Source organism: Triticum aestivum, chromosome 2D (assembly GCF_018294505.1).
Source record: "Triticum aestivum cultivar Chinese Spring chromosome 2D, IWGSC CS RefSeq v2.1, whole genome shotgun sequence".
NCBI classification, from domain to species: domain Eukaryota; kingdom Viridiplantae; phylum Streptophyta; class Magnoliopsida; order Poales; family Poaceae; genus Triticum; species Triticum aestivum.
In genome coordinates, this window is record NC_057799.1 from 574,182,763 (window position 1) to 574,208,382 (window position 25,620).

General features: G+C 45.5%; 2 protein-coding genes across 3 annotated transcripts; both read left to right on the forward strand.

Moving 5' to 3' along the window:
- The first annotated feature begins 604 nt into the window (after positions 1–604).
- Positions 605–10,899, forward strand: LOC123054610 (disease resistance protein RGA2). Of its 2 annotated transcripts, XM_044478414.1 has the most exons (10): positions 605–1,875; positions 2,127–4,671; positions 4,752–6,795; positions 6,878–7,120; positions 7,635–7,791; positions 8,215–8,258; positions 8,346–8,622; positions 9,117–9,246; positions 9,638–9,786; positions 10,207–10,899. In XM_044478414.1, the coding sequence occupies exons 1-3, from the start codon at positions 1,422–1,424 to the stop codon at positions 6,772–6,774; spliced, it is 5,022 nt and encodes a 1,673-aa protein (XP_044334349.1). In that variant the 5' UTR covers positions 605–1,421; the 3' UTR covers positions 6,775–6,795; positions 6,878–7,120; positions 7,635–7,791; positions 8,215–8,258; positions 8,346–8,622; positions 9,117–9,246; positions 9,638–9,786; positions 10,207–10,899. The 2 variants fall into 2 exon arrangements, with proteins under 2 accessions (XP_044334349.1, XP_044334350.1); XM_044478415.1 differs by lacking the exon at positions 7,635–7,791.
- Positions 10,900–23,166: 12,267 nt separating this feature from the next.
- Positions 23,167–24,388, forward strand: LOC123055951 (disease resistance protein Pik-2-like). Its single transcript, XM_044479748.1, has 2 exons — positions 23,167–23,726; positions 24,235–24,388. The coding sequence occupies exons 1-2, from the start codon at positions 23,167–23,169 to the stop codon at positions 24,386–24,388; spliced, it is 714 nt and encodes a 237-aa protein (XP_044335683.1).
- Positions 24,389–25,620: the final 1,232 nt, after the last annotated feature.

Here is a 25,620-nt window from a genome sequence, read left to right on the forward strand (position 1 = left end):
CTTCCCTCGAGGCAAAGTCGCCCGCCCCTTTCTTCTCCCCTATCGGCCAAAACAAAGCCGGCCGCCTCTTTCTTCTTCCCCTCCGGCCGAAGCAAAGCCGGCCGAAACCCCTTCCTCCGGCGCGTGCTGCTACCCCTCGAGCGATTCCGTGGCTCACCGGCACCGGAAACAACTGGAATCTGTCGGCTACAAGACCGCGCGCCAAGCTCCAGGGCGGATCCATGGCGCCGGCGGCGGCCACTAGCCCGCGGAAACAAATGGGCACACTCGGCCTCCAAATCTGGTGGAATAGATGCGACGCGGCGGAGCTAATGGACGATGCGGGGCAGCTGGGGGCACCAGGAACTGGCGGGGATATGCGGCGGTGGCGAGTGAGGCGAAAATGGCCTTCGTGCAAGGATACTGGAAACTACAAAAAGAGGGGCGACTCTCGTAGATATGACGGAAATGGCCCATACTTTGCATGATCCCGAAAAAAATACGGGATGGCCGATTCTGTAGGATCTATCTGGGGCCGAGAAAACGGCCTCATCCGCTAAATCAATGGTTATTATTCTGGTTGGCCCATTTTACGGGATCTGCTAAAGATGCTGTTAGATGTCCTCATCGTCGTCCATCATTGGTGCATCACCGAAAAAAAAAACTCCAGCCCATGTTCAGTCACGACGGCCTCGGCCGTCGGCGCCGCTGCCATCTCGTCCCCGGAGTCAGACTCCCTTCGCGCGCTTCCCCGCCGTTCCACCCGCCCGCCATCGCGCCACTCATGCCGCAAGCGGCGTGCGGAAGAGCGCGCGCCTCACCGCATCCCGCCCACGCTGGCGCCGCGCGGCCGTTCGGTGCGTCTGCGCCCTTGATGTGTTCGGGGAAATGCCACGCCGGAGAACCTGCGCCGGGTCTATGCAGGATCCACGCGCGGCAGGCATCAACGTCGGCACTCGGCAGTCTCCACCCGAGCATTTTCTCAAATGATTGACTGGCTCATCGCCCCCACGGGGCTCCCCTGCCCCTGGCCCTGAGCCCCTGACGACCCATGCTCATTTCAGCTCCGAGCTGGTCGACCCACAGGTAAAGTGCCGCTGGTGATCTGGCATCACATGTTACCTCCCTGGCGAAATTCAACAACTGAATGTGTCGTCTGGTTATCGTTTCCTACTACGTTGGGAATTTGGAAAAATATCCTACACAGCATAGCACTTTGTAAATTCCTTGGAATAGACGCCTCTGCTTTGTCTTAGATTGGAGGAATTTTTGTTTCCCCCCTCCGACTACTGTGGGAGATTTTACATAGTTTCAGCAGCTGTACATATGCCAAAATATGTCGATACATACAAGGTTGTACATACGTATGAGAAATAACCAAGCATCTCAACGAGGATCTAGTTTAAGCCTGGCGATATAAATGATGCTTTCTCCTGTACTGCATGTACCATTTATTCAATAAAATATGCGTCGTACTATGTCTTAGGTGGTTTGGTGCGTCCACTGTCTACATATTCAAGCCTGCTAGGTCCAATGCATATTCCTGCTTTTGCTCTTGCCGTTGTTGTGGTGCCTTAGGTGTGCCGGGAGAGATGTCAGGCTTGCTTGGCACGGTTGTTGACGCAGCAATAGGATGGCTGGTGGAAAGCATCCTTGGGAGCTTCTTCACTGGACAGATGGAAGCATGGACTCATGAAATCGGGCTTGCTGAAGATGTGAAGAAGCTCAAATTTGAGATGAGGTATGTGGAGATGGTTCTTGCTGCTGCCAGGGGAAGGAGGATTGACAACATGCCTCTGGCCCAGTCACTGGCTGATCTCAAAGAACTGCTTTATGACTCAGAGGACGTGATGGACGAGCTCGACTATTACCGACTCCAGCAACAGATCGAAAAAGGTGATTCACTCGCCTCTCTTCTTCCATTTTTATTGCTTTCAGTTTCTTTTATATAGGTGTAATATGTAACCAAGAGCAGCTGAATATCGTAGTCACCACCACTCAGATTATCTCTTGCTTAATTTTGATTTTTTTAATGATTCAGCTTTTGTTACTTTTATTAATTATCAGTACTTACACGATGATATTTGCTTTTACTTAAGTGGCTTTCGTTTGCTTGTCCCCAAATAACTGAGTGTTCTCTTATGCAGGGAAAGGTTGTAGTGCTCCTACTGGCACTAAGCCCGAGGAAAGCTATGTGTCCTCATCCCCTCTATCTTCTGTTGTTAAATTAGTACGCAGCACCACAAGCCAAATAACAGATTGGATCTCACGCGGCAGAAAAAGGAAACGTGAAGAGGAGGGGCCAGCTCATTGTAACATGCTGCCTTTTGAGATGAAAGATAGCATTTCTAAGAGGATCAATGTAATAGTGAATCTTCTACGCAGTAATGGCAATTCTGTGCAGGGGGCTCTTCAGCTTGAGATCTTGCGCCCCATTGCAACATCAAGTAAGTGTCAGAATATTTCAAGGAATACTTGCATGACAACTTCTCTTTCAACTGAATGTCAGATGTACGGAAGGGATGCAGAAAGGGACGATATAATAGCTCAGTTGATAAAGGGGGGATCTAGTGATCTGAATGTTTTTCCAGTGGTTGGCATTGGTGGTATTGGGAAGACGACGCTTGCTAGATATGTATACCATGATAAAAGAATTAAAGATCATTTTGATTTGCAAATGTGGGTCTGTGTATCCACTAACTTCGATATAGTGGGGCTAACAATTCAGATCCTAGAGCATGTATGTGAAGATAGACCGTATGAGAAAAAAAGCAGCTTGAATAAATTGCAGGAGATCCTTTTGGAAAATATTAGAAACAAAAGATTTCTGCTTGTATTGGATGATATGTGGGAAGACAAGGACAGGAGTGGATGGATTAAACTCTTGGCTCCATTGAAAAGTAACCAAGCAAACGGTTGCATGGTACTAGCAACAACTAGAACAAAATCAGTGGCAAAAATGATAGGAACTATGGGTGAAATCACATTGAGTGGTCTGGATGAAAAGGAGTTTTGGCTGTTCTTCAAGGCATGTGCATTTCGCAATGTCAACTGCAAGCACCATCCTAGTTTACAATTTATTGGGAAACAAATTGCTAAAGTGCTAAAAGGCTGCCCACTAGCTGCACGAAGTGTTGGTGCACTTCTGAGCACAGATGTTAGCTATCAGCACTGGACGGCAGTTCGGGACAAATGGAAATCTCTTCAAGAATATGATGATGATATTTTACCCATCTTGAAGCTCAGTTATGATCATCTACCAGTCCACCTTCAGCGCTGTTTCTCATATTGCTCTTTGTTTCCAGAGGACTACCAATTTAATGGGAAAGAATTGGTCCATGCTTGGATATCACAAAATTTTGTGCAGCGCAAAGATCCTACCATAAGATTGGAGGAAACAGGGCACGCATATTTGGAAAGATTAGTGGATTTGGGCTTCTTCCAAAAGGATGGCTCACACTATATTATGCATGACCTAATGCACGTACTGGCTGGGACGGTTTCAGCAAATGAGTGTGCTACTATTGATGGATTGAAATCTGAATCAATTCAAGCAACTGTTCGGCATTTGTCTATCATAACTACTGATTTTGAGGAAGATGAACATGGCAACAATTCTAGTGAGAAGTTTGACAAAATACTTCAGAAGGTTAGTTCTTGGCACAAATTGAGGACCTTGATGTTGTTTGGGCAAAGCAGCATACATTTATTAGGGTCCTTGCGTACTTTATGCAAGAGGGCTACATGTTTAAGGTTCCTAAGTGTGTCAGGTGTTGATATCGGCTCTACAAACAGCTTGTTAAATCTGTTCCATCTTCGTTATATAATGGCATACGGAGTCAACAACCCTGCATTTCGTCAAGCTTTGACAAGTTGTTATCACCTTCAAGTACTGGATGTGGGCATTTCAGGCTATCTTGATGTACCTGCTGATATGAATAATCTTGTTAATCTGCGCCATCTTATTGCTCATGAGAAAGTGCACCATGCAATAGATTGTGTCGGCAACATGACCTCTCTCCAGGAGTTAAAATTCAAGGTTCAAAATGTTGGCAGGTTTCAGATAGGACAACTTCAGTCCATGAATAAGCTTGTATTACTTGGAATTTCTCAACTTGAAAATGCGAAGACTAAAGAAGAGGCGAGGGGGGCCAGGCTGATAGACAAAGAGTATCTAGACAAATTGTCGTTATCATGGGAGAATAGTAGCATGAATCTTCAACCTGAGGCTGTGAAAGATGTGCTTGATGGTCTTCAACCACATCAAAACCTCAAAAATCTAGAAATAACTGGATATGGTGGTGTTACCTCCCCAACCTGGCTTTCCAGTACTTTCTCAGTTACCTCACTGCAGATACTTCATCTAGAGAATTGCAGGGAATGGAAAATTCTTCGATCTATTGAAATGCCTTCCCTTAGGAAACTAACATTGATCAGGATGTTGAATATAATGGAAATCTCAGTTCCTTCTTTGGAAGAGTTGATCTTGATTGAGATGCCAAAATTGGAAAAATGTATCGGTTCTTATGGAATGGAATTGACCTCCCATCTAAGGGTTTTGATGATCAAGAATTGCCCTCAACTGAATGAGTTCACTCTTTTCAAGAGTTACTCTTCTTTCGAAGCTGAGCAGAAGTCATGGTTTCCGTCTCTCAGCAAACTCTCCATCGGGCAGTGTCCTCATATAATGAAGTAAATTTTTTCTCTCCAATTTTTCTTGTTCAAGACATTTGCAAATTCTTGCACACTTACATTGATAAATGATGTTGCAGCAACTGGGAAATCCTTCCACTAAGAGAAATGGAGGCGCTAAAGGAGTTGGAGTTGATGGACCTGCATGTTGTCAGAGTGTCAGTTCCTTCTCTGGAGAAGTTGGTGTTGGCTAAAATGCCAAGCCTGGAATTTTGCAGCAGTCTAACGACTTCTCCACCTCTGCAATTTTTACCTTCCCACGGAGATCCAAAGGAGTGGACATCTAACCTCCGTAGACTCACCATCCACAATTGCCCTCGTTTGATTGTGCCGCATCCTCTTCCGCCTTCTGCTCTAATTTCTGAGTTGTCCATCAGGGAGGTTTCTACACTTCCAACAATGAGGATAAACTGGAGACGTTTCACTATCGAATCTAATCAGTTGTGTGTTCTGGATGATAGCATCTTGGCATTTGATAATCTTAGGGGCATAACATCATTGGAAATAAAAAATTGTCAAAATCTGGTCTCTCTTTCAAGTGAATTCAACCAGTTATTCGCTTTAGAGCATTTAAGTATACACGACTGCCATATTTTTACCAAGTCAAACATCATGTCAGAGATTGCCCAGGAAAACAGCACACCTGCATGCAGCCTTGTCCTTCCATCTCTCAAATCTGTCAACATTAAAACATGTGGAGTAACAGGGAGGTGGCTAACACAAATGGTTTCACATTCGAAGTCCCTTGAGAACTTGCAATTAAGGAACTGTCCACAGATAAAGTTTCTATCAATCGGTCAACCTAGAGAAGCGGAAGGAACCAGCAGTTTGGCTTATGCAGTGATGACTTCAGCCCAAGATGAACAGGAACTAAAACTGCCATATAATCTCGTATGTTCTCTCAAGAAATTATGGATTAAGGAAAGCTGGGATCTGGAGTTCTGTGGGGGTAAGAGAGACTTCGCAGGATTCACCTCTCTTACGGAGCTAGTCCTTCAAGGTTGTCCCAAGCTGGTCTCATCGTTGGTGGGTGAAACAAAAGATGATGGTGCCATGGAAGTTGGATTACTCCCACCATCACTTGAAGACCTTAGTATCACTTCTCTCCCAGAAAACTTGCATTCCTTCACTCCTCAAGGCCTTCTCCACCTCAAAAAGTTAAGTCTACGTGATGGCCCATGTTTGAAGTCTGTCCAGCTGCATTCCTGTACGGCCCTAAAGCAGCTGGAAATCACGGGGCGTGTCGGGCTGGCTGTACTGGAGGGCTTCCAGTTTCTCAGCTCCCTTCGAAGCTTGGCGATGGAGATGAATCCCGAGCTGTCTTGTGCATGGGTTGTCGAACTGCAGGAGCAAGAACAGTGCAGCAACCAAATTCAGCTGCTTCCTCCATCACTTGAAGAACTTTATATCTGGAATCTCACAGATAGGGTCCAGTCCCATCTTCTGTCCTGCCTTTCTGCCATGACCAGTCTAGCAATACAGAGAAGTCCAGAATTGACGTCTCTACAGCTGGGATGCTGCACGGCAGTGAAAGAGTTGGAAATTGGAGACTGCGACTTGCTTGCGTCGATCGAGGGCCTCCAGTTCTGTGTAAACCTGACATCCTTGAAAGTATTTAACTCCCCTGGCCTAGTTTCCTGGTTGAAGCTTGTGTCGCAGCAGCAAGGGGCCTCTGAGATCTGGTCTGGACTGGAAACTCTTGAGATTGATGACGCATCTGTCATTTCCATGCCCTTCTGCAAACAGCTCACATCTCTAACACACCTAGAGTTCAATTCTTGGGGTGGTAAACAGGGAAAGAGCTTAGTGAGGTTAACAGAGGAACAAGAGAGAGCATTACAGCTTCTGAACTCCCTGCAAGAACTTCGATTGTGCATGTGCCCAAATCTCTCATTACTTCCTGCAAACTTACATACCTTGACCTCCCTTGAGACATTATCTATCATGCATTGTAAGTGCATCAGAAGGCTGCCAGACATGGGCCTCCCACCTTCACTCAGATACCTTCAGTTATCCAATTGCAGTGAGGAGTTAGGTATGCACTGCAGAATTGTAGCAACGGAGAAGCTAAAGGTCATGATTGATCGTCAGTCTGTGAATTAATCACCAGCGTTTACTTCTGAGGTACACCTTCGGAGCATTTTGCCTACAGAATTTGTTTACATGCTCACCCTCTTCTTGCTAAAGGTTATTCATCTCTCTGCAGACTGCAGCCACCTGCCACCTGAGATATTGTACATATTTCTGCACTCGCAAGGTCATATTTCTGCATATACCCATCTGGCTTTCCACAAGCTACTCCAGCTGCATGGTGGATGAACGCAGGAAATCATAGGTTGAAAGTGGCAAGTCCTTTTTCTTTATCAGAGGCATTATGACCTTCAGCTTATTCCTGTCACTCTTCTGGTTGGTGGCTGACCGTGAGCTATGCTATAGCTAGCGTTACATGGTATATTTTTCCTTTTGTCTATTTTTATCCTGATGAGCTTTGTCAATGGCTCATAGCTGCAGTTGGTGATATTATTCCTTCTTGATTACTTTCAGATTGAGTGATGAAAATATTCAAATCTGTTTTCTGCTACATAACTATGTATCCCAGCTTGTCCAGTACTATTAATTATTGCCTGTGCCTTTTCTGATTAGCACATATCAATGCTGTTAACTATAGGTTCTCCTGCATGGTTCGATAATTTTTTTTTGCTGTTAACTGAAACATCGTAATGCACTAATGTTCTTGCTCTCAGACAATTTATCATTCCACCCTTTCCTCTGTTAAGCATTAAATTGGCTTGTATTATATTATCTATTTGTAGTTGACTGTTCAGCATGAGATATGATTTTAGATGTAGGAGAAACATAGAATCTACTAGTTACTACCATCTGTCTCATGATGTGATTTCACTGTGAGAGAAGGATGGCAGTTAGACTAGGTTTGTTGCTGAAGTATTGTTATTTTGCTCTAGGTTCATTATTCAGTAAGGATCGCTGGAACGAACCTCACATGGGATGCTTAATGTTATCATGTTACATCACGGTATTTAGAATCTTCGGTAAACCAGGATTACCTGATGAATGATGACTACACTTTAGTTTGCTGGTTGCCTGGCTCTACCATTTCTGGTACATTTTGTTTATTGTTTGATTATCATCACTCTGATTAAATGCAAGGCACAATTTTTGGGAATTCCCATTTTATGATTCATCTGCCGTGCCTTACATTCGTTCATGTATTTGCCTGCTTTTATATATATGGTAGGCATTTGTTTATGCTTTTTTCCAATTTATTGTTATAGTAACAAAAGAAGTGGAGTTCAAAAAGAAGTTTGCTCGTAAAAATGAACTTTCCATGGCACAAAACTGTATAAAATTGTGTTATGAATCTGACATCACTCCAGGGCTCATGTTAGCATCTTCATCATCCTATAAGAAGAATGAATTAGGAGCTTATTTGATTAATTCTTTACCTTTTTTAGTCTGGAGCCTGTAGCACTCATCTAATCTAAGTAGGATGGATTTAATGATGAATAACTTTGATGGCGTCAGGTGTGGATTGGAAGGTGGGCAATGTCCATGAAAAACCGAAGGAGGTACAGGAATCAGTCGGTGACGGTCTCCTACATAGTTAGTTAACATGCTCACCCTCTTCTTGCTAAAAGTATTTCATCTCTCTGCAGACTGCAGCCACCCGAGATGTTATACATATTTATGCGCTCCCTGTTGCCAGCACATTTGTGCTCCCTGTCACCAGCACATTGTGCAAGTGCCATATACCCATCTGGCTTTCCACAAGCTACTCTAGTTGCATGGTGGATGGACCAGGGACACCATGTTGAAAGTGGCAACACTTTCTGTTTAATCAGGGGCATTATGCCCTTTCCCTCATTTTTGTGTCTTGTAGTTGCTGGCTGGCTGTGAGCTATGCTATATCAACTGGCCGTGAGCTACCATGCGGTATGTTTTTTTTCATCTCTTTTTTTGTCAGTGGCTCCATGCTGTAGTGTTTTGCGATATTATTTCTTCTTGTTTACTTTCTGATTAACTGATGAAAAGATCCAAGTATGTTTTCTGCTACCTAAATATGTCTCTCATCTTATCCAGTTCCAGTAATCACCCTCCCATGCTTATTCTGATCAGCACTTATCAGTGCTGTTAACTAGGTTCTCTTGCATGGTTCAACCCAAAAAATGCTGTTAACTAGAAACATCGTGATGCACTAATTCTCTCGCTCTCACAAGCAATATTTTGTTCTATCCATTCCTCTATTAAGCATTTTGGATCGTATTTTCTATTTGTAGCTGACTGTTTAGCATGGGATTATTTTAAAATGTAGGAGAAACATAAAAGTTATGCTAGTTTCTACCATCTGTCTCATGATGCGGTTTCCCTGTGAAAAAAGGCTGGCAGTTGCACTAGGTTTGTTGCTGAAGTATTGATATTTTTCTCAGTAAAACTACACAGCAGATTGCTGGAACCAACCTCACATAGGATGCTTAATGTTATCATGCTACATCACTGCATTTGGAATCTGCGTTCAACCAAGACTGATTTACTGGTTGCCTGACTCTACCATTTCAGGTACATTCTGTTTGTTGTTTGATTATCATCAACTTCATTAACACGCGAGGCATCTTTTCTGATTCATCCGCCTTACCTTACCAATGCTGTTAACTAGGCTCTCCTGCATGTTTCAATTAAAAAAATGCTGTTTACTAGAACCACTGTAATGCACCAATGCTCTTGCTCCCACGCACAATTTATTACTGTCATTCCCCTCTGTTAAGCACTAAATTGGCCCGAATTTTCTATCTGTAGTTTACTGTTTAGCATGACATATGATGCCAAAATGTTAGGAGAAAAATAAATCTACTAGTTACTGCACCATCTGTCTCATGACGCAGTTTCACTGTGAAAAGAGGATGGCAGTTAGCACTAGGTTTGTTGCTGAACAATTGCTATTTTGCTCTAGGTTTGTTATTCAGTAAACCCCCCGCAGCAGATCACTGGAACCAACCTCACATAGATGCTTAATGTTATCATGCTACATACTGCATTTGGAATCTGTGGTCAACCAGAACTGCCCATTGATTTGCTGGTTGCCTGGTTCTACCATTTCAGGTACGTTCTGTTTGTTGTTTGATTATCATCAACTTCATTAACACGCGAGGCATCTTTTCTGATTCATCCGCCGTACCTTATCTTACAATTAATCATGTATTTGCTTGCTTTTACATGGTGGACATTTGTTTCAGCTTTCGGCCAAGTTATATTGCACAGTAGAAAAAATAAAGTCAAGTTGCAAAAGAAGTTTGCTCGTAGAAATGAAAAAAAAACTATGTCACTGCAGCGACAGTATAAAATTACATGCTATGAATCTGACATTTCTCTAGGGCTCCCGTTAACATCTTCATCATCTTATAAGCAGAGCGAATTAGGAGCTTATTTGAATAATAATATACCTTGTTAGTCTGGAGCTTGCAACGCGCATCTATCCTAAGTAGGATGAATTTCACTGATGAATAACTTTGATGGTGTCAGGTGTGGATTGGCAGCTGGCCATGTCCATGAAAAACCGAGGAAGGTACAACAATTCAGTTGGTGACGATCTCCATTTCATTAGGAATATGGACATCTATATATGAACCTGCCGGGAACTAAAGGAGTCTCAGACAACCAACACCGCAACTCGTTTGGCTTCCTCAATAGTCTGCTCAGCTCGCGACCTCCTCTACTGCCTTTCCTGGTTTCTCAGCAGTGCAGTGGGCGACACTCAACCCGCGCCGTCGAACGAGTCGATAGGGGTGGATGTCCACGGTGGGGTCATCACTGAATTTGACGTTGCTGGAGATGTTCTCGTCGAGCTCGAGGCACCTGTGTTGAGATACTAGTAGGGGTGCAGAGCGGCGTCCCGCATAGACCCACCAAAGTGTTGAATTAGCACAACTTTGCCTAACACCATCATAGCTTAGCTAAAACTAGAGCATCTCCAATAGATGGTCCAAAATTTGGTAGTCCAAAACCGGAGATGTAAACTTTGGACCGCCAAAAAGTGCGTTTTGGAGCTCCGAAAAAAGCTCAACTCCAACAGATGGTCCAAATTGATGGTCCAAAAGAGCAACTCCAATAGATGGTCCAAAATGAAGATGTAAATTCCTGAAATTCCTGAAATTTTGCTAAGTCTGAGAATTCGCCAGTTTTAAACATCACTTAGCTGTTTTCAAAATGCTACAACTATTGTTCTGTACCTCCTATGATTTTGTGCCTTATATCAATTTGGAGCATTTTTCTGTGATCTACATGTTAGTACCAATTACATCCATATTAGAGCTCATTTGCTTGGTCATCAACAGCACTAAAGTAGCTATGAAAATAAAGCTGTTTTCTGCTTTTCACTTAGCAGAACTTAGCATTTTGTGATTTTTTTTTAGGATTTAATCCATGCATCAAAAGGATTTGGTCCAGTGGGATAAAATGGACTTTGTCATGTATACTTTCTACTCATATTATTTTCACTCATGTTAACAACTGTTTAACCGCAGTTTAGGGGCTGTCAAGAGGGCTAGTCAATGTAATAGTTGCAAAGCTGGCTACTGCTACAGTAACTGAACATTGCTGTAGCAGAGGTGCAGCAGCAGAGTGCAGCGGGCAGAGCGGCAGCGGCGGCGCAGCGAGGCCAGAGGTGGGCGCGGCCACACACTCAGCGCACACACACACTGCACGCACACACCGCACACACACACTGCACGCACGCACAACACACATACACACACGCACGGCCGCTCGGCCATGGCCAGCAGTAGCAGCAGCCGGCGGCAACGGCTAGCGGCAGCAGTAGCAAGGCAGCAGCAGCAGTAGGCAGGGGCCGGCCATGGCGTACGGGTGGCTGCAGGGGCTGCGTCGGCGGGAGGCCGGCGATGCCAGAGGCCAATGCGGCACGGGCGAGGCAGCGGAGGCGGCGAAGTGGCCGGGCGGGAGCAGCTGGAGCGCAGCAGGGGCGCGGTGTCGCGCCCGCGGACTGCGCGAGCTGGCGAAGGCGGGCGCGGCTGAGCGGCCAGGAGCTCGCGACAGGCACGGCCATGGCGTGGCCACGCGAGGCAGGGGAGGCGGGGCTGCGGTGGCTGGGCAGGAGGTGAGCGGGACGGGCGGCCGCAGCGAGCGAGCGTGAGGCGGCGCCGGATTTGATGCGGGCGGCCTGCGGCGGGGCGGCGGCAGGGCGCGGCGAACGGGCGGGAGGTCGCGGGCGGGCGGGCGGGCGGGCGGGCGAGAAAGGAAATGAAGTGGCGGTTGGGCGTTCGCGGGCGGCGGCTGGTTTTGGACCAGATGCACATGTAAATTTGCATCACGAGGTGTTGTATTTTACATCACGAGAAGACCGCGGTCCAATTTTTTTTACATATGGACCATCTGTTGGAGCTGCGTTTTTGGCCTCAGACGGTCCAAAAATTAGTTACTTTTACATTTGGACCATCTATTGGATAGGCCTTGTAGAAAGCTTTGGATAAAAAGATGAGAAAAAAAGCCACCCAGTTTCTATAATGAGTCAACAAATATTTTGAAAGCTAAAATGCTACCATTTGTGGAACAGAGGGAGACCACACCCTAATTAAAGATGGAAAGTAGAAATACAGTCGAATCAAGACAACACTCAGTAACATTTGAATTTGTACTTTGCTATGCGACCTTCTGTGCCGAGATTCCATTCTCAGCATTGCATCTGATTGGGCATTGCTGAAGGGTATGGCTAGCAAGTAGCAACTAGCAAGTGCGCAGGTGATCTGCTCCCATAACTTGTGCCTTAGATACAACTTCTATGTATATTTTTGGTAGACTATCTCCATGCACACTTGGTCATGGACAGAGCTAAGTCTAACCACCGAATCTTAGAAAAGATTGTTGTTTGCATAACATGATGAGATTAAGCCAATGAAATCGTAATTTTTTGCAAAAAAAGGACATCAACCTAACTAGTATTCACATTATCTTACCCTTCATTGTATGTAGTGCATCCTTGGTACTATAAAACTCAGATGATAGACCGTCATCTGAGACAGTTCAACAAAACCGTTATCAGTAACATGATGCGAGACAGTACACTCGTGGGGGCCTTTTCTTGAAAGCCTCCTTAAGTTACCCAAGATAATTTTTGTAAATTAAACTGACAAGGTTTTATGCCCTCAACTGAGAACTTCCACCCTCTTCCAAGGGCCGAAAACCTACTCCCCCCTTGGATGTCCCCATCGTCATCCATCATTGGTACCATATTGGTAGCCACATCGGTATTGTGGTGGCTGGTGGTAGGAAAGCACCACCACCTCTTTAGCAAAATGACTCATTAACAACATTGAGTGACATTCAGAGAAACATCACGCGGGAGCACATCTACCCAAATGCCCTAATTGATGTTGTGTTGTTCGAGAGGCTAGGCAACATCTAAGACCTCTGCCAGGTCTGGCGCCGGGTCAACGACCCCACAATGTTAATGGTGGGAATGAAGGAAGTCATGGTGGAATGTATGTTGAGGTTATGGGCTGAAGCGTGGGTTATTACGGCATGACTCGGCGAACAATTGCATGGCCATTCTAGTGCTCCGCAATGTCGCCTTTTCAAATTTAAAAATTAATCTTAGACAGTGTTCAGAAACTTGAGTCAACTATCTTAGATGGTTGCACGGTGCAACCGTCCACGATACAAATTTCACCATCTAAGATACAACTTTAATAACACATGCATTATGTATGTGGAAGAGCCAAGCAAGGGGGACAACGAGAGAGTCGGTTGCCAATTTCCTAGAGTAATATGTGGTACAAAACTGTAAATCTATGTCAGGTTAGAGGGCCAGGTGAATGTATGGCGTGCATCCTCCGCACCACATATAATCGATCTATAACTAGTTATGCTCTCCGTAGTATAAGTGCATAATACCAGTGTGATGTAAAAACGTATATTGTTAGTTTTGGTGGCGAGCTGCACATATAATCATGTAGATGCCTCTGTCATGGTGTACATATTTTATAAGTAGCCGTTGCCATTTCACCTGCTGGTTTAGTGCATTATGTTTTCACAAGTTGCAACATATAATTCAGCGTGACGACATCAGCACTAGCTAGCTAACCTAACACGCCAAAGCGTGGCTAATATATAAAGGAACGGGCTAGCCCTTCAACCAATTAACTTGGAAGTTAGTGAGTGCATTGAGCTAGGACAGAGAAGAAAAACGTCATTGTAACATGAATAAATATATGCTTGGATCAACTTGAGCACACCAAGTTGGCACTACAGATGGATCTAGTTTGTGGTTTTAGACTGATCATATCTCGAAGTCTCAAAGAGGTAAGGTGACGCACCATTAAATTATGCTGCAATTGGTTCCAAATCGCACGCCGACCTTTACTAAATAGTGGCAAAGATGTATGATGACGTCTAAATACACCCACTAAGCCGCATCCAGCAAGTATGCGTAATTAACTACATTGGCCAACACTACCTCTGGCGAGTATGATGATGGCCGTCTCGCTAAATACATTGAACCTTAAATATATTTATCTAAAGGACGGTGTATAATTTACTATATCTAAATAGAAGCCTCCCACTAGCTGATTTTCATGCGTTCTCGTGCGTCCACGTCATCATAACATTTTCAGCCGTTTGATTGACTACAGACCGCTCAGATCAGCAGCTAAGAGTCTGACCCCGCGCGCTACACGCCCCTCCTTTTTTTTTGAGCAACCGCTCCACGCCCCTCCTGTTTCAAACGACGGTAGCGGAAGCGAAAGGCCCGCGGAAGCGGAAGCGAACCGCCCTGCAATCGAAACGTCTTCGTGCGATCGAATCAAGCCGGCCGCCCCGTCTTCCCCATCTATATCTCTCCCGAAACAACACAAACCCCACGCGGCGACGGATGCAGCAGAACCAAGAGTCCTTTAGGGTTTGCGGCCAATGGCCGGGGTAGAACCGGCGGCGATGGCGAGCGGCGCTGTGGCTCTGATCCGGATATTCTCCACCCCGAACCTCTTGTGCCGTTCAGGATCTATTTCCTATATGACCTGGGCGCAAACCCTATGTGTCGGCACGAACGCAATATGGCCCGACGTAGCAGCCGCGGGTGGTGGCCACCGAGGTCGTTCTCTCAACCCCGTCCACGCTGGCGTGCCGCTATGGGCGCGCCTTAGCGCCGAGGACATCTTGTGCATCAAGCGGCTCGGCGACGCCTATAGCCACGGCCTGCTCGGCGACTGGACCAAGGCACCGCCGGGGCGCTCCATCTTCGTCGACCCTGAGTTTTCTGCTCCGTCTGATCTGTCCTACTCCTTGCAGAGCACTGCCAATGTTCCCTCCTGAACCTTCTGAATTCCAAGGATGTGATACATTGCACGTTTAGGCGTACACACGTATTCTCTGTTCTTCTTTACGTTTAGGTGTACACACGTATTCTCTGTTCTTCTTTACGTTTAGAGATGTGATTACAACTCCCTCTCTAACTCTCTGAGCCATTTTTTGGTTTTTGGAGCGTGCTGAGCAGCAACTTTGTCAACAGAACAGACCAGACTGGAACACTGGTAGCCTTTTTGGTGTCTCTGGGCCGCTTTTGCTCCATGGATTCCTGCTACGCTGCTCTTGCTAAAACTCTGGACTTATGGATGGGGCTGCCTGTAACACGTTGGCTACTTGGCTTCCTAGGATCTCCACACAACTGCAGTACCATCCCCACAAACATAAGACACGATCTAATGGACTACAAAGTTTCTGGTCTGAAAACATTTGCAGATCGAAAATGCCAGATCTGAAATAAATAGCACCAATCGTTGACATGTCCTGCCCTCTGTTCTTTAGAACAGAAATAACCAAAGCTGCAATCATTTTCAATGGTTATGGGCAAACCACATGACCTGCACTGAGGCGAGTTCCCTCTAGGCACACCAGAGCTTTAGCTTCCTCGCCATCATGACATCTAACAAGGATGGACAAAGCGGCACAGTGACTTTTTTTTTGGTATAGCCTATGTATATGTATGTGTAATATCCCTTATTTTGAATTCAATTACCAATGTCTACTGGCTATGTACGAGTGTCATCTGTGTCCTGGGTCCATGACAGAATGTTGCACACTGATGTTCACAAATTCCAGTTTTCTTTCTTTATACCATTCTTACATGGCTACAATTTCATGTTGCTTTACTTACAAAACCATTTATCTTCATATTTAATCATAATACAATGCATGCTACAATGTTCCGCAGCAACGCGCGGGGTATCTTCTAGTTAATCATAACAAGGGGTGCTCATGATGAGATTTAAATGGGCCAGCGCTTGGACTGCTGGACCTAAAACATGGTCTGGATTCAATTAATGTATCCTGTTGAGTAAATAGGCAATTTCTCGATTAAATTAATCCACGAGTAAATCACTAGCATGGCATTGACACATATGATCGCATACTGATATTCAGTCAAAGTAGCACATACTACGCTAATTGCAGAAAGATCTACGTATAACGCTAGCATGGCTAAAACAGTAAACAGTAGGAGCGGGATAAACGAGTTATACCCTCCAGTAGGCCATGCAGAGGCCGCGGCTTTGGTGGCAGCAGCGGCGTCCTCGGCGGCCTTCTTGTCAGCTTCAGCTTTCTCGGCGGCGGCACGTTCGGCGTCGGTGGACATGGTGATGATGAAGGCGACGCGGACGTAGAGGAAGTAGACGATCGGAAGTGAGCAGTCGCGTAATCGCTGCCCAAAAACCTATTCGCCCCTCACCCCGTACAGGAACCAGAAGGGCATGGTTTCGGAGACCTGCTCTCCCGTCGACCGTGTACGCGGCGGACGGGATGGAGTCACCGGCGGCAGCAGCAGCAAGGGAACGACGGTGGGCGTGCGCATGGAGCAGATGTGATCTGTTCGTGGCGGCTAGGGTTAGGAGACACCGCACACTTATAGGCGCAGCCGCGTGGAGAGACGTGGGCTCGACCCACGTCCGAGTCCGTGACAGCCCACGATCCGACGTCTCAGATCGTGGCCCAGCTGTCAGAAAACTCTCCGTTAGTGACTGGCAAAAATAAGCGCGTAGGTGTAAGCTCGGCTCGGCTCAATCCCGCAACCCGCAGCCCGCGTCGTGACGAGGCGTGGCGTGGCGAGGCGGGCGGCGGAGGAGGAGTGCGCGAGGGCCTCTTCTCTTCTCAAGCTCCAATAGCATGTAGAAGAGAAACCCTTATAAGGAGGTCCAACTCCTCTTCCACTTCCGGGGTGGGACTAAACTTCCCACTACACCTAGTGCCATATAACCCACATGGGCCCTTAGAGATTTTTCAGAAATTGCTACATGGGCCTAGAGCCCATCTCAAATTTCAGCAATCCCCCACCAGATCTCGAGGGCCCATTGTGTCCTCTGTTCCAATTACTGTTTCGATATACCAGTGTTTCAGTGAAGACCTGTTAAGGTTGAGCTTCACCTAGAGCAAGTAGCTACACTCCTTCACAACTGAACAATGGACTATGCCTTGAATTGTCAGTTTGGCGTAAAGAAGTTTCACCACATGTCTCACTAGTACTGGGCTGCCGAAGGCTGACCCCTCGGGTGGAGCATATAAGTCACACTCCTGGCCTATTCATGAGCTTACTAGAGATCACCCCAATCTCATAGACTGTGACCAGCAGTCGGACTCATATAGGTGTGTTCCTCCAAAGATCACTCTGTAGGATAGCATCTTGCTTATATAAGCTTCGGAACACATTAAGACAGTAGTCATCCTACCATACAGTATCGAGAGTATTGCATCTCCAACGGAGTGGGTTAGTATAGTTACTCTCCTCAGTTCACCACTGGCTTGTTTTCCCAGGTCCTAATTCACGGGATCTCCGATCACATAGGTTGGGTTACTACCATGGCAACTCATGTGGGTCTCATACCCATCTCCCTCGATGCATTATCTATCACAACACGTGATAGCCCTTTCGTAAAGGGATCTGCCAGATTCTTAGCCGTATGGACATAGTCCAACGCTATCACTCCGGAGTTTCTTAATTTTCTGACAGCTTTTAATCTCATTCTTATGTGTTTGGTGGACTTCATGTTGTCCTTTGAACTCTTCACCTTGGTGATGACAGTCTGATTGTCACAGTTCATAAGGATAGCCGGAACCGGTTTATCAACCAATGGCAAGTCCATCAAAAGATCTCGAAGCCATCTCGCTTCAACACCAGATGTGTCTAATGCCGTTAATTCTGCTTCCATTGTCGATCTCGTTAAGATCGTTTGCTTGCAAGACTTCCAGGAAACAGCGCCACCTCCAAGAGTAAACATATACCCAGTTGTGGCCTTCATCTCATCAGCATCAGAGATCCAATTTGCATCACTATACCCTTCAAGTACCGACGGGTCTCCGGTATAGTGAAGTCCATAGTTCATAGTACCTTTCAGATAGCGCATAACTCGTTCAACAGCATGCCAATGTACATCACCCGGTTTGGAAACAAACCGGCTCAGTTTGCTCACAGCAAACGCGATGTCGGGCCTCGTTGCGCTCGCTAGGTACATCAGTGAACCAATGATTTGAGAGTATCTCAACTGATCTATAGCCGTGCCTTTGGACTTTCGAATCAACACGCTAGGATCATATGGTGTTTGAGATGGTGTGCAATCCGAATATCCAAAACGACTCAACACCTTCTCAACATAGTGGGATTGCAGAAGTGTAATCCCACCCTCATTATCTCTCAGTAGCTTGATGTTCAAGATAACATCAGCCACACCAAGGTCTTTCATCTCAAAGTTCTGAGACAAAAACGACTTGACCTCCTCAATGACTTTGAGGTTGGTTCCGAATATCAGTATGTCATCAACATACAAGCACAGTATAACTCCTTCGCCCCCACCATGGCGATAGTATACACATTTGTCAGCCTCATTAACAACGAAACCAACAGATGTCAGAGTTGTATTAAACTTATCATGCCATTGCTTAGGTGCTTGCTTCAGGCCATATAAAGATTTCAGCAACCTACACACCTTTCTTTCCTGACCATCTATCACAAAGCCATCTGGCTGTTGCATGTAGATTTCCTCTTTTAGCTCTCCATTCAGAAAAGCCGTCTTAACATCCATCTGGTGGACGAGAAGACCATGCGAGGCTGCCAACGAGAGTAATACTCGAATGGTGGTCAGTCTAGCTACAGGTGAATAAGTGTCGAAGTAATCTTCCTCTTCTTTCTGGTCATAGCCCTTGGCCACAAGCCTAGCCTTGTACTTTTCAATCGTACCATCGGGCCTAAGCTTCTTCTTGAACACCCACTTACATCCTAATGGTTTGCAACCATAGGGACGTTCAGTGATCTCCCATGTCCCGTTAGCCATGATGGAATCCATCTCATTACGGACCGCATCCTTCCAGTAGTCAGCTTCTGAAGAGGCATACGCTTCTGAAATAGAAGTGGGAGTATCATCCACGAGGTACACGAAGAAATCATCACCAAAGGTCTTTGCAGTCCTTTGTCTCTTGCCCCTACCAAGGGTTTCCTCGTCATCCTCCTCAGGATTTTCATCATGTGTTTGTTCATAATATTCCATAGGGATGGCAGGTTCAGGAGTCTCCTCAGATTCCTGTCTAGAAGTGCTTTGCATATCTCTCATAGGAAAAGTATCCTCGAAGAATGTAGCATCCTTAGACTCCATAATTGTACCGACCTTCTGGTCAGGTACCTCAGATTTCACTACTAGAAATCTATAGCCAACGCTGTTCTTAGCGTAGCCCAAATTAACGCAGTCCACAGTCTTGGGTCCAAGCTTACGCTTTTTGGGGATCGGCACATTGACTTTCGCCAGACAGCCCCAAGTGCGCAAGTACGAGAGTGTTGTCCTCCTCTTTGCCCATTTCTCATAGGGAGTGATCTCATTATCCTTTGTCGGAACTTTATTCAGGACATGACATGCCGTCAATATAGCCTCCCCCCACCATGCCTTGGATAAACCCGATGTATCTAACATGGCGTTAACCAAATCAGTTAGAGTACGGTTTTTCCGCTCGGCAACCCCGTTTGACTGGGGTGAATAGGGAGGCGTCCTCTCATGAATAATGCCGTGTTCCGCACAGAAGGAATCAAACTCACTCGAGAAGTACTCTCCACCACGATCTGACCGGACTCGTTTAATTTTCTTTTCAAGTTGATTCTCAACTTCTGCCTTATAGATTTTAAAGTAGTGTAGAGCCTCATCTTTAGTATTTAACAGGTACACATAGCAATATCTAGAGGAATCATCTATCAATGTCATGAAGTATTTCTTTCCACCTTTAGTCAACACACCATTCATCTCACAAAGATCAGAATGTATGAGTTCTAATGGTGCCAAGTGTCTCTCCTCCGCGGCCTTGTGAGGCTTGCGAGGTTGCTTAGCTTGCACACATGAAAGGCACTTAGAGCCTTTGGCTAAAGTAAAACTCGGGATTAAATCCAACTTGGCTAGCCGCGTCATAACACCGAAACTAATGTGACAAAGACGTGAATGCCAAACTTCAGATTCATTAACATTCGAATGAACATGGTTCACGACTTTATTACAAAAATCTGCGAGGGAAAGGCGGAACATCCCTCCGCTCTCATAACCTTTTCCAACAAAGAGTCCATATTTCGTAACAACTAATTTATTAGACTCGAAAACCAACTTAAACCCTTCTCTACATAGAAGGGAGCCACTAACGAGGTTCTTCTTGATGGCGGGGACATGCTGCACGTTCTTCAGCTGCACGATCCTTCCCGAAGTAAACTTCAGATCGACCGTGCCAACACCATGAACAGAAGCACTCGCGCCATTCCCCATCAATACGGACCCGTGGCCTGTGACCTGGTAAGAAGTGAACAATGACATGTCAGCACACACATGTACACCTGCACCTGTGTCCACCCACCAATCGGTGGGCTGAAACACTGAAAAAACAGTAAATAAATTACCGTACCCAGGTGCACCATTCTCATTGTTGTCCACAATCATGTTGACGGACTTGGAGTCCTGTCCTGACTTCTTGTACTTGTTTGGGCACTTGTTGGCCCAATGTTCAACCGAACCACAAGTGAAGCAGCCCTCGTCCTTCTTGTTCTTCTTGAAGGTCTTCTTACCCTTCTTCTTAAAGTCGGTATTGTGTTGGACACCGTTCTTTCCCTTGGGCTTGTGGGAGTTGAAGTTCTTCTGGTTCACCATGTTGGCGACAGAAGTCCCTTCGGCCCCTTTTCCGTGCGAGTCCTTTGCCCTTGAATTCTGCTCAACACTCAGATGGCCAATGACATCCTCCACAGAGAATTCACGCCTCTGATGTTTCAGAGTGGTGGCAAAGTTCCTCCAGGAATTAGGGAGCTTAGCGATTATGCAGCCCGCGACAAACTTGCCCGGTAACTCGCACTTAAGAAGTTCAAGCTCCTTAACAATGCATATTATCTCATGAGCCTGCTCCAATACAGGACGGTTTTCAACCATCTTGTAATCATGGAACTGCTCTATAATATACATCTCGCTTCCGGCATCGGCTGCCCCGAACTTAGATTCGAGCGCCTCCCACAAGTCCTTGGCGACATGCACATGTAAATATGCGTCGACCAGTTTATCTCCGATCACGCTAAGAACTGCTCCGAGAAACACAACGGTAGCCTCCTTGAACGCCTTCTCCTGTTCAGGAGCAATCGTTCCCGTGGAGACACCGGTGACCCAGAACACGTTCATAGCCGTGAGCCATAACGTGGTCTTAGTCTGCCAACGCTTAAAGTATGTACCGGTAAACTTATCCGGTTTCAGTGCAGCGGCAAAGCCACTTGCCGAAAAATTCCTACACATAATAGGTTTTTGGATTGTTGAGTAAATAGGCAATTTCTCGATTAAATTAATCCACGAGTAAATCACTAGCATGGCATTGACACATATGATCGCATACTGATATTCAGTCAAAGTAGCACATACTACGCTAATTGCAGAAAGATCTACGTATAACGCTAGCATGGCTAAAACAGAAAACAGTAGGAGCGGGATAAACGAGTTATACCCTCCAGTAGGCCATGCAGAGGCCGCGGCTTTGGTGGCAGCAGCGGCGTCCTCGGCGGCCTTCTTGTCAGCTTCAGCTTTCTCGGCGGCGGCACGTTCGGCGTCGGTGGACATGGTGATGATGAAGGCGACGCGGACGTAGAGGAAGTAGACGATCGGAAGTGAGCAGTCGCGTAATCGCTGCCCAAAAACCTATTCGCCCCTCACCCCGTACAGGAACCAGAAGGGCGTGGTTTCGGAGACCTGCTCTCCCGTCGACCGTGTACGCGGCGGACGGGATGGAGTCACCGGCGGCAGCAGCAGCAAGGGAACGACGGTGGGCGTGCGCGTGGAGCAGATGTGATCTGTTCGTGGCGGCTAGGGTTAGGAGACACCGCACACTTATAGGCGCAGCCGCGTGGAGAGACGTGGGCTCGACCCACGTCCGAGTCCGTGACAGCCCACGATCCGACGTCTCAGATCGTGGCCCAGCTGTCAGAAAACTCTCCGTTAGTGACTGGCAAAAATAAGCGCGTAGGTGTAAGCTCGGCTCGTCTCAATCCCGCAACCCGCAAGCCGCGTCGTGACGAGGCGTGGCGTGGCGTGGCGAGGCGGGCGGCGGAGGAGGAGTGCGCGAGGGCCTCTTCTCTTCTCAAGCTCCAATAGCATGTAGAAGAGAAACCCTTATAAGGAGGTCCAACTCCTCTTCCACTTCCGGGGTGGGACTAAACTTCCCACTACACCTAGTGCCATATAACCCACATGGGCCCTTAGAGATTTTTCAGAAATTGCTACATGGGCCTAGAGCCCATCTCAAATTTCAGCATATTCGTGGTTTATACAGTTTACAGAGTTCTAGATAAAAACAAAACCCAAAATATAAAACTGGAGGTATTTGTGGGCTAGATTGAACTCAAATCTAGAATATGGAAGAGAATTGCGTCTTTGTGGAAGGCAGTTGGTCAGGATAAACTGATCATTACCTTTTTGCGCACTTCATACTATATGTCGCACCGCTTGTTGAATGTGTGCTTCCAACTAGCTACATAGTATATATCTAATGGACCCTGATAAGTGCCACACGCATGGCATGAATACATGGCAACTCCGAACGTTTTTGATAGCAAGTTTAGTGAAGCGAGCATGATAACTTTAGTTGTCAAACATGGCAACTTTCTTTTCGAATGGCAAGTTTTAAAAAAATTGCTTTGTTTTTTCTTTTTGGATGACAACTTTAGTTGTTAAAAACGTCAGGGCTGGAGTCCTTCATGCCACACGTGTGGCACTTATCATTTGGGTATGTAATTTATAGAAAATGTGTGGTTGGACTCCCTAAAAGGCAACCTTGTATGCTGCAGCTGCCACACAACAACCAGTTCATACCTGTCAACCAAGAGAGAGACTCATGGATCTTGTAACAGAGGCCATCGGTTCCCTTCTCCCCAAGCTTGGCGAGCTCCTCAATGAGTACAAGCTACAAAAGAGTGTCAAGGAATAAGTCAAGTCTATGGAGAAAGAGTTGAAGATCATGCATGCTACCCTTCAGAATGTGGTGGAGGTGCCACGAGACGAGCTTGAGGAGGGCATCAAAATTTGGGCAGGGAAGGTCAGCGAGTTGTCGTACAAGATGGAATACATCGTCGACATGTTCCTGGTGTGTGTCAATGATGAGAGCTCTGATCCCGTATCCAACTCCAACAAGCTCAAATGGCTTGGCGATAATATGTTCGGTTTGTTCACCAAGTGGAAGGCTTGTCATCAGATTGCCAACACGATAAAGGACATCAAGAACCAAGTCAATTATGTCGCCAAACAACATAACAGGTACAAGGTAGATCATGTTGTATGTGCTAATGTAGCTATTGCAACAACAACAACTCCCGATCCTAGTCTACTGGCTCTATACAACAAGGTATCTGATCTTGTTGGCATGAATGAGCCAAGGGACGAGTTAATCAAGAGGTTGACTGATGCCAACGATCAAATGGAGATAGTCTCTATTGCTGGATTTGGAGGCTTGGGTAAGACAACTCTGGCTAAAGATGTATACGACAACCTCAAGCCACGGTTTGATTGTACAACCTTTGTTTCTGATATGATAATGATATTCAAAAAGATGCTACATCAGCTTGATAAGCAAAAACTATGCCTACATGAACCAAGCATTACAAGATGGAACATAATTTATCGATGAACTTAGAATGTTCCTTCAAAACAAAAAGGTACTAATCACACCTTGCTTTCTCACATATAGCTTTTATGTACTTTAATTCATTGTGATTTTTCGGTGCATGCTTGCAATGTACTAGACAAGATGATAAATAACACATTTTAAGAAATATATAGAAATAATTGCATTCTTTAGTTCAATTTGAAACTTATTTTTGGTGTCTTATTTCATTTACTTTTATTTTATCCTTGTCATTTCTCTCTATGAACTGAATTATGTCTGCACCTTGCTGTTAATTATTGATGTAAATATTTGAGAAGTCCTAACTTTTATTGATATATTTCACTTAACTAGGTTGTATGTATTTACTGATATGGTTCTTAACTTATTACAATGCATGTATAGGTACCTTATTGTTATTGATGACATATGGAATCTACAATCATGGAGTGAAATCAAACTTGCTTTGATTCAGAATAGTTGTGCTATGATGATGTTTGCTAGGACTACGTCGGTATTTCCCCCAAGAGGAGAGGATGATGTAGCACAACAACGGTAGGTATTTCCCTCAGTGATGAAACCAAGGTATCGAACCAGTAGGAGAACCAAGCAACAAAATGTAAACAACCCCTGCACACAAATAACAGCCACTTGCAACCCGACGTGTTAAAGGGGTTGTCAATCCCTTTCGGGTAACGGCGCCAGAAAGGCACGTTGACGGGAGAAAATTGTAATAGATTGAAATAATAGACCGCAAATAAAATAAAGTGCAGCAAGGTATTTTTATATTTTTGGTTTAATAGATCTGAATAAAAACGCAAAGAAAAAGTAGATCGCAAGGTAGATATATGAGAAAGAAGACCCGGGAGCCGTAGGTTTCACTAGTGGCTTCTCTCGAGAAAAATAGCAAACGGCGGGTAAACAAATTACTGTTGGGCAATTGATAGAACTTCAAATAATCATGACGATATCCAGGCAATGATCATTACATAGGCATGACGTCCAAGATTAGTAGACCGACTCCTGCCTGCATCTACTACTATTACTCCACACATCGACCGCTATCCAGTATGCATCTAGTGTATTAAGTTCATGGAAAAACGGAGTAATGCAATAAGAACGATGACATGATGTAGACAAGATCCATTTATCTGTTGCGGCAGATATTAGATCTCGTCTTTTTATCCTTAGTAGGAACGATACATACGTGTCGGTTCCCTTTCTATCACTGGGATCATGCACCGTAAGATCGAACCCACTGTTGGAAATATGCCCTAGAGGCAATAATAAAATGGTTATTATTATATTTCCTTGTTCATGATAATTGTCTATTGTTCATGCTATAATTGTGTTATCCGGAAATCGTAATACATGTGTGAATACATAGACCACAACATATCCCTAGTGAGCCTCTAGTTGACTAGCTCGTTGATCAATAGATGGTTACGGTTTCCTGACCATGGACATTGGATGTCGTTGATAACGGGATTACATCATTAGGAGAATGATGTGATGGACAAGACCTAATCCTAAGCATAGCACAAGATCGTACAGTTCGTCTGCTAGAGCTTTTCTAATGTCAAGTATCATTTCCTTAGACCATGAGATTGTGCAACTCCCGGATACTGTAGGAATGCTTTGGGTGTGCCAAACGTCACAACGTAACTGGGTGGCTATAAAGGTACACTATGGGTATCCCCGAAAGTATCTGTTGGGTTGGCACGAATCGAGACTGGGATTTGTCACTCCGTATGACGGAGAGGTATCTCTGGGCCCACTCGGTAAGACATC

Bases quoted from the DNA above. Each gene is read 5' to 3' on its own strand.
- LOC123055951 (XM_044479748.1), top strand. From the start codon at position 23,167: ATGGAGAAAGAGTTGAAGATCATGCATGCTACCCTTCAGAATGTGGTG. The intron at 23,727-24,234 runs GTTTGATTGTAC...ATGCATGTATAG, and splicing joins TACGACAACCTCAAGCCACG to GTACCTTATTGTTATTGATG.
- LOC123054610 (XM_044478414.1), top strand. From the start codon at position 1,422: ATGTACCATTTATTCAATAAAATATGCGTCGTACTATGTCTTAGGTGG. The intron at 1,876-2,126 runs GTGATTCACTCG...TCTCTTATGCAG, and splicing joins CCAGCAACAGATCGAAAAAG to GGAAAGGTTGTAGTGCTCCT. The intron at 4,672-4,751 runs GTAAATTTTTTC...ATGATGTTGCAG, and splicing joins CAGTGTCCTCATATAATGAA to CAACTGGGAAATCCTTCCAC.